The sequence below is a fragment of the Bos taurus genome, chromosome 26 (assembly GCF_002263795.3).
Source record: "Bos taurus isolate L1 Dominette 01449 registration number 42190680 breed Hereford chromosome 26, ARS-UCD2.0, whole genome shotgun sequence".
NCBI classification, from domain to species: domain Eukaryota; kingdom Metazoa; phylum Chordata; class Mammalia; order Artiodactyla; family Bovidae; genus Bos; species Bos taurus.
Window position 1 is genome coordinate 31,392,680 of NC_037353.1, and position 11,231 is coordinate 31,403,910.

The following is an 11,231-nucleotide window of genomic DNA, read 5'->3' on the forward strand; positions in this document are numbered from 1 at the left end:
CAGATACAGATATTTCTTGTGTTTTCCTCTTCTCCTGTGCTAGTATCCATGTTTGGCTAGAATAAAAGTCAGTGTTATGTTCTATTGAAATGTCTGTTCATACTGCAGCTGTATCAAAGACACAGCGTCTGGGACCAGGCACTGGGGGTACAACATACAACAACAAAAAAAGCAGACAATAACCCCTGCCCTCATGGACCTTCCCTTCTAGAGTAGTAGATTCTTTGTATATTAACTGTGACATATACAAAATATTCTATATACCATATTTCATCCAATCTAAGGTGCCATCAGTTGTAAGATACAACACTATTTTTTGATACCAAGAAGAAAAAAAATGTTACGGATTAAACAGTGAGACTCCATCAACTGGAAAATACATCTCAATTTCAGGACTGTTCATACACAGGGAAAAAACACTTCTTAAAATTAATGAGATATAGCAACATATCCTATAAAAATACCTAAATAATATATAGCATATTAGAATGTGATTTTCATATGACTTCTGGTGTAAGCTGGGGATTAGTAATATAATAGAAATCATAGTAGATAGATGATTGGGGTAAGTGTATCAAAGTACCTTCTGTTCTAACTGCAAGGAATTTAGACTACTTTTTTGAGGCGTAAGGCCTTGGCTCTGGAAGACCCTTGTGGTAGTGAGTGAGTGAAATCTCTCAGTCATGTCCGACTCTTTGCGACCCCGTGGACTATAGCCTATCAGGCTCCTCTGTCCATGGGATTCTCCAGGCAAGAATACTGGAGTGGGTTTCCATTTCCTTCTCCAGGGGATCTTCCCAACCCAGGGATTGAACGCAGGTCTCCCGCACTGCAGGCAGACACTTTAATTCCAGAGCAGATAGTACTGTTCAGTTTAATTGTTAAAGAGTGGCTGCTCTGGTGGTTCTTAGCCAGGGATGTGAACCAAAGTCCTGTACGCAGTGTTTCAGAAGTATTTATACTACATAGGCCAAGGGTTCAGCAGAATTTGGGAGAGACCCAGGAATATGTAATTTGAGAAAATTCTCCAAATGATTTGAATGTGTACCCCTAGTTAAGAAAACTCAGATACAGGCCAACTCTCTTATTTTATAATTGAGGAAACTGAGGCGCAGAGAAACCAAGGATTTATCTAAACCTTGGATTAGTCCAACCCTTGGATTTGTCCAAGGCCATCAAGGTGGTGAGTTACCAGGGCTGGAACCAGATTGCCTGATTCTTAATCACTTTGCTGCTTTCACTCGGCTAAGCTGGTCTATGAACTGAGACTCATGTCATAGCCTGGGTCACCATCTGCAAAAAACTGTTACTAGCTGTGCCCAAACTCAGGTCATTTAAGCCTCTTGATTTCCCTCCGGAAAGCAGCTGTTGTATGACCGAGAAAGTCACAGGGCCCGGGGCCCAGGTCCTGGCCTCTCCAGGGTGTAGGCAGTGACTTGGCCAGGCCAAGGGTTCAGCTTGGGCTACACAGAGCCAGCTGGCGGCAGCTGTCTAACCCTGAAGACATCATCACCACCCACCCCACAAGAGGAAAGCTCTAGAATGGAAGAGCTGAACAGGGTCTTGAAGATCATCCAGTCCTGATTTTCCCAAACTTTGGTCTTCAGCTGGAATCTTTTTAAAATGTGGCTTCCTGGACCTACCCTATATTTGCTTATTCATTGTCTCTAGCGTGGGGCCTGAGAATCTGCATTTTAAAGTCTTTCCAGCAGATTATGATACCCCAACATGAGAACCTTCTCATCCTGTCTTCTCGACTGGACTGCATAACCCTCAAGGAGACACACAGCTCAAGGTCACCCAGGAAGGTTGGAAGAATGCAGACTCCCAGGTCCTTGAATTCTAAACCCTGTGTTTTTTGCAGGGCAACAGACTTCACTGTGTTTTGGGCCTCTGGGCCAACCCCCCAGGCACACTCGCCTCCCTGTAGCAAGCCACAGCCGCTCCTGTGGTCCCAGGCCTGTCAGGTCCAGACACTGGCTCAGTCCCTTACGCCCGCCAACTGCAGTTCTGCTTTCCCGGGTGCACCTGTCAGGGAGCTGGGAGCCTCAATCACAGGTGTCCCAGATAGGGTTTCTGCCAGTGGCCTCGACAGACTGTCTCTGTCCACACAGACGCACCCATCCCACCCCCACTCCATGTTACATGTGTGAAAAGGGAAGAATTCAGACGGGAGTGGCCAGTGCTGGCTAACACCTCAGTCAGGCAGCTTGTAAATCTAGCACCCCGGGAGGCTGTGAGGCGGGGGCAGGGGTTGCTCCTGGGGGTAAGGTGGTAGGAATCTTCATTTTCTGTCTGCAGTCCCACTGTTCTCTCGTGCTCTGAGAGAAGCCACAGCAGGTGATCAAAATAGCAGGTGGAGAAGGTGCTAGGTGGGAAAACTAGACATTTGCTCAGCCCCAGGTCCGATACTCGATACATCCACCCACTTGCCTTCCCTGAGACGAGGTGAAGGAGCAACCTAGTCCTCCATCAGCAGCCTGATCCCCTGGAATCCACGGTCTGCCTCTCTCCATCAGTCTCACCCACCTCTCAAAGCCAACCAGTCTCTCCTAGAGACACCAGGTCGACTCCATCACCTCTCCCACATCATCGGGTCTGACCCTCAGATTCACCCCTGGAGGAAGAAGGAGGAAGATATCATCCTTCCATTTAACAATTTAGGGTCTGAGGCTAGGAGAAGATAAGTGACTTTCACAGAATCAGACAGCCAGTGCCAGTTATGATCAAGGGGGCATTGACTTTTTGGCCCACCCAATATATAGCCCAGGATCCTGCCATCCCACTTACAGAAATCTAATCTACAGAAATAAATTCACCAATATGTAAATATGTACAAGGACACTTATTGCAGTTAGTTTATTATAATAAATGTATAACTTATTGCCAACATTTTTGGAAACAGCCTGAATGTCCAGGAATAGGGTAGCAATTGAGTAATTGATGGTTCACGCCTATGACATTGCTAGGTATTTATTCCATGCCAGGCTCTGTGTTTGATGCTTTATGGTACCTCTCTGGGATGTCACAGCAACCTTGTGCAGTGGTTACCGTATTACTCACACTTAACAGATGCCAAAGATATTGAGGAACTTGCGGCTGAGAGCCAGCCTTTGAACCCAGGTCATGTGATGGCAAAGCCCACACATTTGACCGTTGTGGGGGACTTAACCCTGCTGACTCTTAATCCAGCACTCCTTGCACTGCCCTGGGCTCCCCCAGCCATCAGAGGACATCCAACTGGGGCCTAGGGCATCTTCTGGTTCTCTCACTGCATTGAATCCAGAACCTCATGAGCAGCCTGACAGGCTCACCGAGTTGGACTTGGGGGGCCAGTGGGAACATGGGTGCTCTGAGGTGGGGTGCAGGCAGCCCCCTGCCAGCCTGTCTGTGGAGTCTCAGGTGTCGGGCTGCAGTTTTGTCTTTCACAGTAGGTATGGGACAGAGCTGCTCCCCTCCCTGCCCTTCCAGCCTCCCTCTCTTTCCTCTGCCTTTTAAATATGGACGTGCTGCCTGGATCCTGGGGCTCATTCTGGACAACGAGTAGAGTTGTGAGAATTAAATGAGTTTATAGAAGAAAAGCAGTTGGCGCTGGGTCTGGGATAAGGGCTCTGCACGTGTTTGTTGTTAGGATCTGCACTTCCCTGCATTTCTCCAGGAATCATTTGTAAACTAACATAAAGAGGGTGGAGCTCATCACTGAGCCTGGGTCCCGGGGCCCTGGAAGGATCTGGGGAGGGAGAAGAGGGGTCCCACCCCAGGGGGGGCAAGATGAGAGGAGAGGGGGGCCAGGCACACAGCCCCTTCCTCTCTTCCCAGCTCACCACTGTCTTTCTCCCTCCCGACTCTGTCCCTCTTTACACCACAGAAGTACTTATCCCAGCTGGCCGAGGAGGGCCTGAAAGAGACGGAGAGGGCGGGCAGCCCGCGGCCCCAGGACAGCGGAATCGTGCCGCACTTTGAAAGGAAGAAGCTCTGACACCGCGGCTTGAAGAGGGAGAGGAGGGCCTGAGAAGTGGGGCCTTCCTGCCAGAGAGGAAGGAAGACCAGGGAGCCCACGGCGGTGCCTGAGTCGGTCTGCAGAGACTCATGAAAGGCCTGGAGCACCTCCCGGTGCCTTCATCCCGGCGTATCCAGTGACTCGTGTTTCCTTTGAACAGTTTTTCAATTTGCTTGTCTATCTTCCTCTCCATCTCTCACTCCCTCCTTCTGTGCCCATAAAATCCAACTTCTCAGGGATTTTCACAGTGTTCCAATTCTTGGTGGGATAGGATAGGTCAAGCCAGGCTGAGTCCTCCAAAAAAAAAAAAAAAAAAAAGATTTCACGGAGACTCCTGGGTAGAGAACCATGTCTCTGCTTGGCATCCTGTGGGGGTGGGGGTGGGGGATCTGAGTTGGGTCGTACAGTCCTGGATGGGGGAGCCTTGGACCACCAGCAGGCAGAAACTGGGAGCTCCTCCAGCTCAACCACCTTTTTGAAAAGCCCTGATTTTCATAACTCTTTTGTCCTCTCCATTGTTCTAGAAGCCCACCAGATTCAAGCCTTAAAATTTAAGAAGGAAAAGAGCTCTTTATTTTGGAAGCTCTGATCATTTCCCTCCTGTTGATTTCAGGAGATGCTAGGGTTTGTTCTCCTCTGGATATTGAGTCTGGTCTAGATTCACTTTAAATAAAAATGAAAACAGAAGCATCTTCCCCCTCCAGCTAAAACATTAGAAGGTTAGGACTCCTGTTGAAGACTGGCCTCCCAGCTGTGCATGGTTGGCTTGAGAGACACCAAAACAAGGAAAAGGCATCCATCCTTGACTCGTCCTTTGGTGCCTGCACACTGGGTACCAGCAGCCTCACAGTGGGATGGTTTTTAAATGGTCTCTTAGAGGTGGGGGCAGCTAAGGAGAAGGAAGGCTGCAGGACTGAGGAGCATTGAGGGTTGCCAGGTATTTGTAGGTGGGCCCTTTCCAATTGGGCAGAAGGCCAAAGGCCTCTCAGAGTTTACTCCATGTGCAGACTGATATTAAATGTTACGAAGCGCAGAGCTCCTTCCCATCGGGCTGTGGGTACTGAAGGTCAGTGCCTTCAGGTTCCTGGACAGGACAGGCTGCGGGGGTCTAGGCTGAGGTTCACTGGGAGGGTTTGGGAAAAGGTGCTGGGGAAAATGAGGCTCAGCTGAGCCCTGGAGAAGCCCTTGAGAAGGTCAGAAGGGAGCCTGGGGCTGCTTCCTCAAGTGAGACACTTGCCCGGAGGCGGCTGCCCTGGCTCAGCTCCTAGAGGACGGTTCCTGTTAGTTCTATTCCTGACCACAGGTAGGTAGGCTAGGACGAGATTGCTTGTTTTATTTTAATGTTTTGCTTTTTTTTTTCTTTTTATGGTAGATAAGACTATACTGCATATTCTGTTTTCTGTCCTCTGCCCTAAAAGCAGAAGGTAGAGAGATAGATTATTTGAGTTCCACACTGACATCTGATCAGTGAGAAAATTAAGCCTCAGAAAGGAAGGGAAAATAAAAGATACAAGGATCACGTGTAAACCTGGGGGCAGGTGGCATCGGCAAGGAGAGAACCGCTGGGGACCTGTGAGAGAGAGGAGTTCAGGCAAGCTTCAAACAGACCAGCTTGAACAGGTGTAGAGGGAGGCGGCATGCAGTGGGAAACCTGAGCTTGGCATCAGGCAGCTGTGGGCCTCAGAAAGGTGAGTGTCTCAAAGAGCAGAGTTTGAAAACAGTGACTCAGCCCAGACCTGTTCCCCTGGCTGCCTTCTCTGGTTTTTACCTGGTGTTCTAGAAACCGGCCTCCTCCATTTCTCAGAAACTCTGTGTGTCTTTCTTCCCACTGGTGGGAAGTCAGGGCCAACTCTCTGAACCTCGCTGGGAAAAGCCTAAAGCCTAAAACTGCATTTTTAGAGAAGCTGGCAGCCTTTTCTCCCAGCATAGTGGAAGCTGACCCCACCAGCTCACCACCCCCCTACCAAGCAGTGTTTCCATGGAAACCTGGATGGCTGTTCAAACAGCCATATTCCCTAGTAATGTAATGGCTCTCTTGCTGATAGACCGAACTTCCCTATATTTTAAAGCTGGAGACCGGCCCTGGGAAGGAGAGAGAAGAAGCTCTTTGCGTTTAATAAGAACCTTTAATTTAAAAAGTCATCCAAGGTCCTATATTTGTGTGTATATATATATTTATTTTTATTTATTTTTATACAATTCCATTGGCATAGTTTCACCCACTCTATAATTTGCACTTTTTATTCCTACGTGTGTCATACACAATGCAGTATTAAAAGCAACCAGGAAAATATTGATTTTTTTTTTTAAAGCTTTTCTTCAGTGTTTGTTAACCATTTCAAAATGTCTCCCTGGAAAAGTTGTTCAACAGCAGCTGCTACCTTGCGCAGCACATTTACTCATACCCTGCGTTAATAGAACAAAAGGCCTGTGTACTTTTTATTGTAAACACCTGAAATAAAGTATATTCACATCGTATTCCCGAAGAATTCGGTAAACTTGGTGTTGGTGTGAGCAGCAGCCGTTAGTATCAAGGTTTCTCTTGACAGTCTGAGGCTGTGATCTGTTAGATTATACTTGAACTGGACCAGAGTTTGATTATTGAGCTTGTGAGAAAAAGAAAACCATTAGTTGATTTAAGTTTGAACTTGTAAAGTGTTGGAATTTGTTGAGTGTGTCCTATTAATCGTCACTTTTCCTGATCTGTATAATTGACCTCAAGCGTTTGTTTTTACAAAAGGAAAAACAAAAAAAGATTTTTAATAAAGAGAACTTGAAAGCTTGTGAGTGAGTCGTCATCTGTTACACTGGGATCCCTAAGTGTTTGGCCAAAGGATGCTCACTGAGTGTGGAGGTTGGGATTCAGTCCATCTAAATCTAGAATGTTTCTGAAGAGTTGAAAAAACAAGACAAGAGGTTCCACTTGGGACTCTGGCGGGGAATCAGAGCTTCTCAGGGGTGAAGCTGCAAAAGGGCTGAGTCTAGGAATATGGGGAGCTGCTGTTCCCCAGGCCAAAAGGGTTGGATAGAAAAATCTCTTGGCTTCTTCTAACCCTGTGGCCCTTCTCACTGCCCTCAGGTTGTCTAGTGGCCGAACTCTGTTGTCCTGCACTGGAGTCAGGCCGTTTCTGGAGGTGCCGTCCCTGTGAGGAGGTCAGCCCCTCGCTTGGGTCCTTTTAGCCTTGTGACTTCTGAAGTCCCGTTTCCTTGGGTGCAAGGGTGTGTGATGGTATTAATCACCTCCCTGATTGTTTCTGGGTTAAGGTCATTGCTGGTGAAAGCAACTGCTATGCTGTGCAGCCCTGAATCTTTGCTGTTTGGGGATTCAGAACAACCCTCCAATTTTCAGAGGTTCTTAAGTTCTTTCTCAACCGTTTCTTCTAGCAAAACAATGCTAATCTCTTGGGACCGGTTAGCAAGTCCTTTGAATGGCCTGGAATCTTCTCAGGGCCCTCCCCTCCTGTTGGCAGTGCTCCTGAGTCACCGGGGAGGGGCAGGGCAGTCCGGCCCCAGAGGGCAAAGTGAGTGGGGCTGCCCGTAATTAGTGGGTGCAGATCTGTAGATCTGAAGAAAGTTCCCATCCAGCCTGTTGCTGCCCACCCCCTCCCTGCCCCCCCACCTATTGTGGCCATCCAAGGCTGAGCTCAGGCCTCCAGTTCCCAACCAGGAGGGGTGGGGAAACATCCTTCCCTACCAGTGCCGGCTGTGTCCTTGTGGGCCAAGGCATCCGGTGGGCCCGGAGCTCGTCCTGCTGCCCTAAGTTCAGGATCCAGGGTGGCTGGGGTGCCCCTGGTACCTGGTCCCAGTCCCTCCATGTGGCACAACTCCAGGGGGCATCTCGTACATTGTCTTCTGTAAGACACACCCCCCACCCCCACCCCCGCCCCGAGCTGTGCAATAGAGCCATCCTGCCAGGGAGCCCCCTGAGCTGAGTTCCCTGCCATGCTGGAGGCTCCTTGTTTGCTTTCTCATGTTCCTAAGGGCCTGAGGCCTAGTTCTGAGCCAGTGACCTGGGCCTGGGCCCTGACATTCAGACCCGCTCTCTGGGCTCCCTCTTCTCCCCAGGGATCAGTGCCAGACTCTTCGGCTTGATTCTGCCATGGCCCAGATGCTTGAGTTGCTCCTCACAGTCCCCGGAGGCCAGGCCACTTAGATACTGACCTTGACCCCCACCTGACCTGAGATCTCTGTGCCCCTCTCACATCAACAACTGTCTACCTAGGCAGGGACAGGACCTCTGCGCTCATCCCCAACAGGTCCCCATTCTCCTTTTCCACCAGGCCGGCCCTCCAAAGCAGCCTAATCTAAGTGGATTTCCAAGCCTGTTAGAACAGGATGGCCCCAGGGACCACCCCCGCCCCCCCCCCCCACAAGCCCTGGCCTTCCTTTTACAGGTGAGAAAACAGGCCCAGACGGGGAAGTGATTTGCCTAAGGCAATACAGCTTATTGGTATAAGGTAAGGGGATCCAGATCTCCTGGGTGGTCCTAACTGGGCACACATGAGGAGTGTAGTTTCTTTCAGCTGAATTATTTCGTGAATTTTCCAGATCTAGTCCTAGCTGGACTTCCGCAATTGGCAAAGGACTCAAGAAAAATCACTGATTTTTGTGCTTTGTGTGGATCTGAATCACCTGGGGAGCTTGTTAGAACTAGAGACTCCTGCCCCCCCACCCCACCCCCGGTGGAGATTCTGCCTCACTGGGTCACGGGAAGGCACTTGCATCTTAGTGGAGCCTCATGAGTGATTCAGTGCAGGTGGAGTTTGTTCCTCGCGCTTGGAAAAACGCTGCCCTAGCTGTCAACCGGGGACTTCCCCAGCAACTCCTGGAAGAGAAGGGACATTTATTTTGCTGGGGGGAAGGGCAGAACAGATGTGAATGGAGACCATTGAAGGTACGGGAGACTCCAGTGTGGAAAAGGCTTGAAGACGGGACATACAGGGGAGGAGACAGTCTGACCGTAGCAGATGGAGATGGTGGGAGCTGGTGGTGGTAGGGGGTGGTTGTCAGACTGGGTTTGGGGCACGTCAGGATTTTTTTTCAGTTGGAATCATATTTACTAGGGTTAGGCAAAAGTCTTCCAATGGTCTCTTTATCCTCGTTAATGGCTGAAGGCATTGTAATTATCAAGACTCCTGGTGATATGCTAGCCCCTTAGGGCAGGGAGCTGTGCAGTCAGCAGACCCTAGAGGAGACTGAATCACAGGGAGCAGGGGCATTCTCCAGGGCCATGTCACTGCTTGTGAGGAAACCTGGGGTTCACACACCCTCTCCTGTGCTCCATGAGCCACCATTAATACTGATATTAGCCCCACAGATTATTAAGTGCATGTCACACTCTGTGTGTACTCTGTAGAGATACAGTTTCTTGGCCTCTTTACAATATTGAGAGACAGGCGCCATTATTCTCCCATTTTACAGACAGGGAAAATGAGGCTCAAAGATGAAAATAGTTTGCCCAGGGACAGCTAGTGAGTGTCAGAGTTGGGATTCAAATCCAGGTCCACATGACCCTCAAACCATGCTTTTAACCACTATTCTCTAGTGCCTGTCTCAGGGTTGGGGTCTTCTCTTGTTCCTGCCTTTTGCTAAAACTTCTAGATCCTGGGTCTGCCAGAAACAGTGGAGTAAGGAGTATTAGAGAGCCGGATTTAGCTAGACTCAGGAGTTTATGACTGATCCTGATTGTTAAATTCTGAAACTGACCTCAACACTTCCCTCCTTAGACTGTAGCTAAACAAAGGTCTCCACCCACCGCAGGGTAGGAAAACTGAAGGGTAGGAAGGCTGAAGGTGCCAAAGCAACACAGTTTCTTCGTCCCCTCACTCAGGAGGTTTCACCCTAGGAGCTGGATCTAGGGGTGAGCCAAGGGGTTGTTCCTGCTCCTCTGGGGAGGGGAGAAGAGCACCTAGTTTTGTGTTCTTGGGGAATTTAGGGGTATAAGGGTGTCTTCAAAAGGAGATTTCCCATGGCCCCTAGATGCAGGCCAGACTTTGCACTTTTAACCCTCTTTCCTGAGTGAAACTTCATTGTTTATTTACCTGCCACCTCTTAACAACAAGGAATTGAGTTAATATACAACACAGGCCATGTGCGACCAGATTAAGCCAACGGAAACTTTTGAAGTGAGGATTGAGGAAACCTGCAGGCGGCAAGTAGGTGAGTAGGAAGGGCCGAGGCAGTGGTGGTGAATTAGTATGAAATGTGACTGGGAGCGTCCTGGGAGCCAAGGCAAAAAGAGGAAGCAAGCTCCCCTGCTTAGCTCTTCCTGTTAGAATCGAGAGAGCATGCCAGTTAAGCGCCACCCGCTTTGCTTTCTCACCCCCGCAGATCCCACCTGTGGTCCAGGCTTGCTCAGTGCCGCCTGGGTCCTATTTAGGCGCCATCTCAGCCCCTCAGTTTTGCACATGGTCTCCCACTGCCTGGATGCCCTTCTCCTTTCTCTCTGCTTGGGAACCGGGACTTTCTTTAACGTTCCTTCTAAGTAAGCGTTACCTCCATTACGAAGCCTTCCTTGACCCTCTTTGTTCTCCCTGCAGGTGTTTCTGCTCCCACACGGTGTCCCAGCACACCATCTCCACCCCCAGCCCCACACAGAGGCCTCTCTTTATAGCCCTTATCAGGCTGCCTTGTGATCTGTTTACAGGTTGGTCTTGCATTAACCATTGAGTCTACAGGGCAGGAAGCGTGTCCTAGTCCCCTGCGTCTGCACAGAACAGGCACCAGTGACTGTTGAAGGACGAAGCAGCCCCCTCCCCATCCCTGTGGCTGCAGCCACAGAGGCCCAAGCTCCAGGTCTCTATCCAGCTACCAGCTGGCTGTAGGAACAGGACTGTATTCTCAGAGAGGTGCCAGGGAGCATCTCCCTACCTCCCCGCCTTGGCCCTGCCCATCTTTTCCTTCCAGGTTGCCACCCACCGGGGACTGGAAGGTGGCTCTGATGGTTGGTGTCACAGACCCTGCTTGTGTGGCTTGAAGCTTGGCCTTTCAGTGGTCAGATTCTTCTGCAGCCACAGACTGGCTTCCAATGCCAGCTTCACCTCTCTGGGTCCCCAGGGGCACGCCCTCTCCAAACCTATCTGTCCTCACTGCATACCCACCTCGCCAGGCCCACCCATCTCTCAGGGACCTTCCCGGGCGGAGCTGGGAACAAAGCTCAGTTTATGACCCTGCATCGTGGAAACCACACCTGCCTGCCTGCTGCCCACACCTAATCAAGGCCTCCTGAAGA

The 11,231-nt window shown here is 50.0% G+C and overlaps 1 protein-coding gene across 3 annotated transcripts in view; it reads left to right on the plus strand.

The window, feature by feature from the left end:
- RBM20 (RNA binding motif protein 20) overlaps window positions 1-6,784 on the plus strand; it is a 197,386-nt gene extending 190,602 nt beyond the window's left edge. For 2 of the 3 annotated variants that reach the window (XM_010820037.4, XM_005225744.5), the window contains exon 15: window positions 3,869-6,784. In XM_010820037.4, the coding sequence (XP_010818339.2) occupies window positions 3,869-3,979 (111 nt within the window). In that variant the 3' untranslated portion in view covers window positions 3,980-6,784. The remainder of the gene's footprint in view (window positions 1-3,868) is intronic. The other variant, NM_001192613.3, reaches the window with a different exon arrangement.
- The last annotated feature ends 4,447 nt before the right edge of the window (window positions 6,785-11,231 follow it).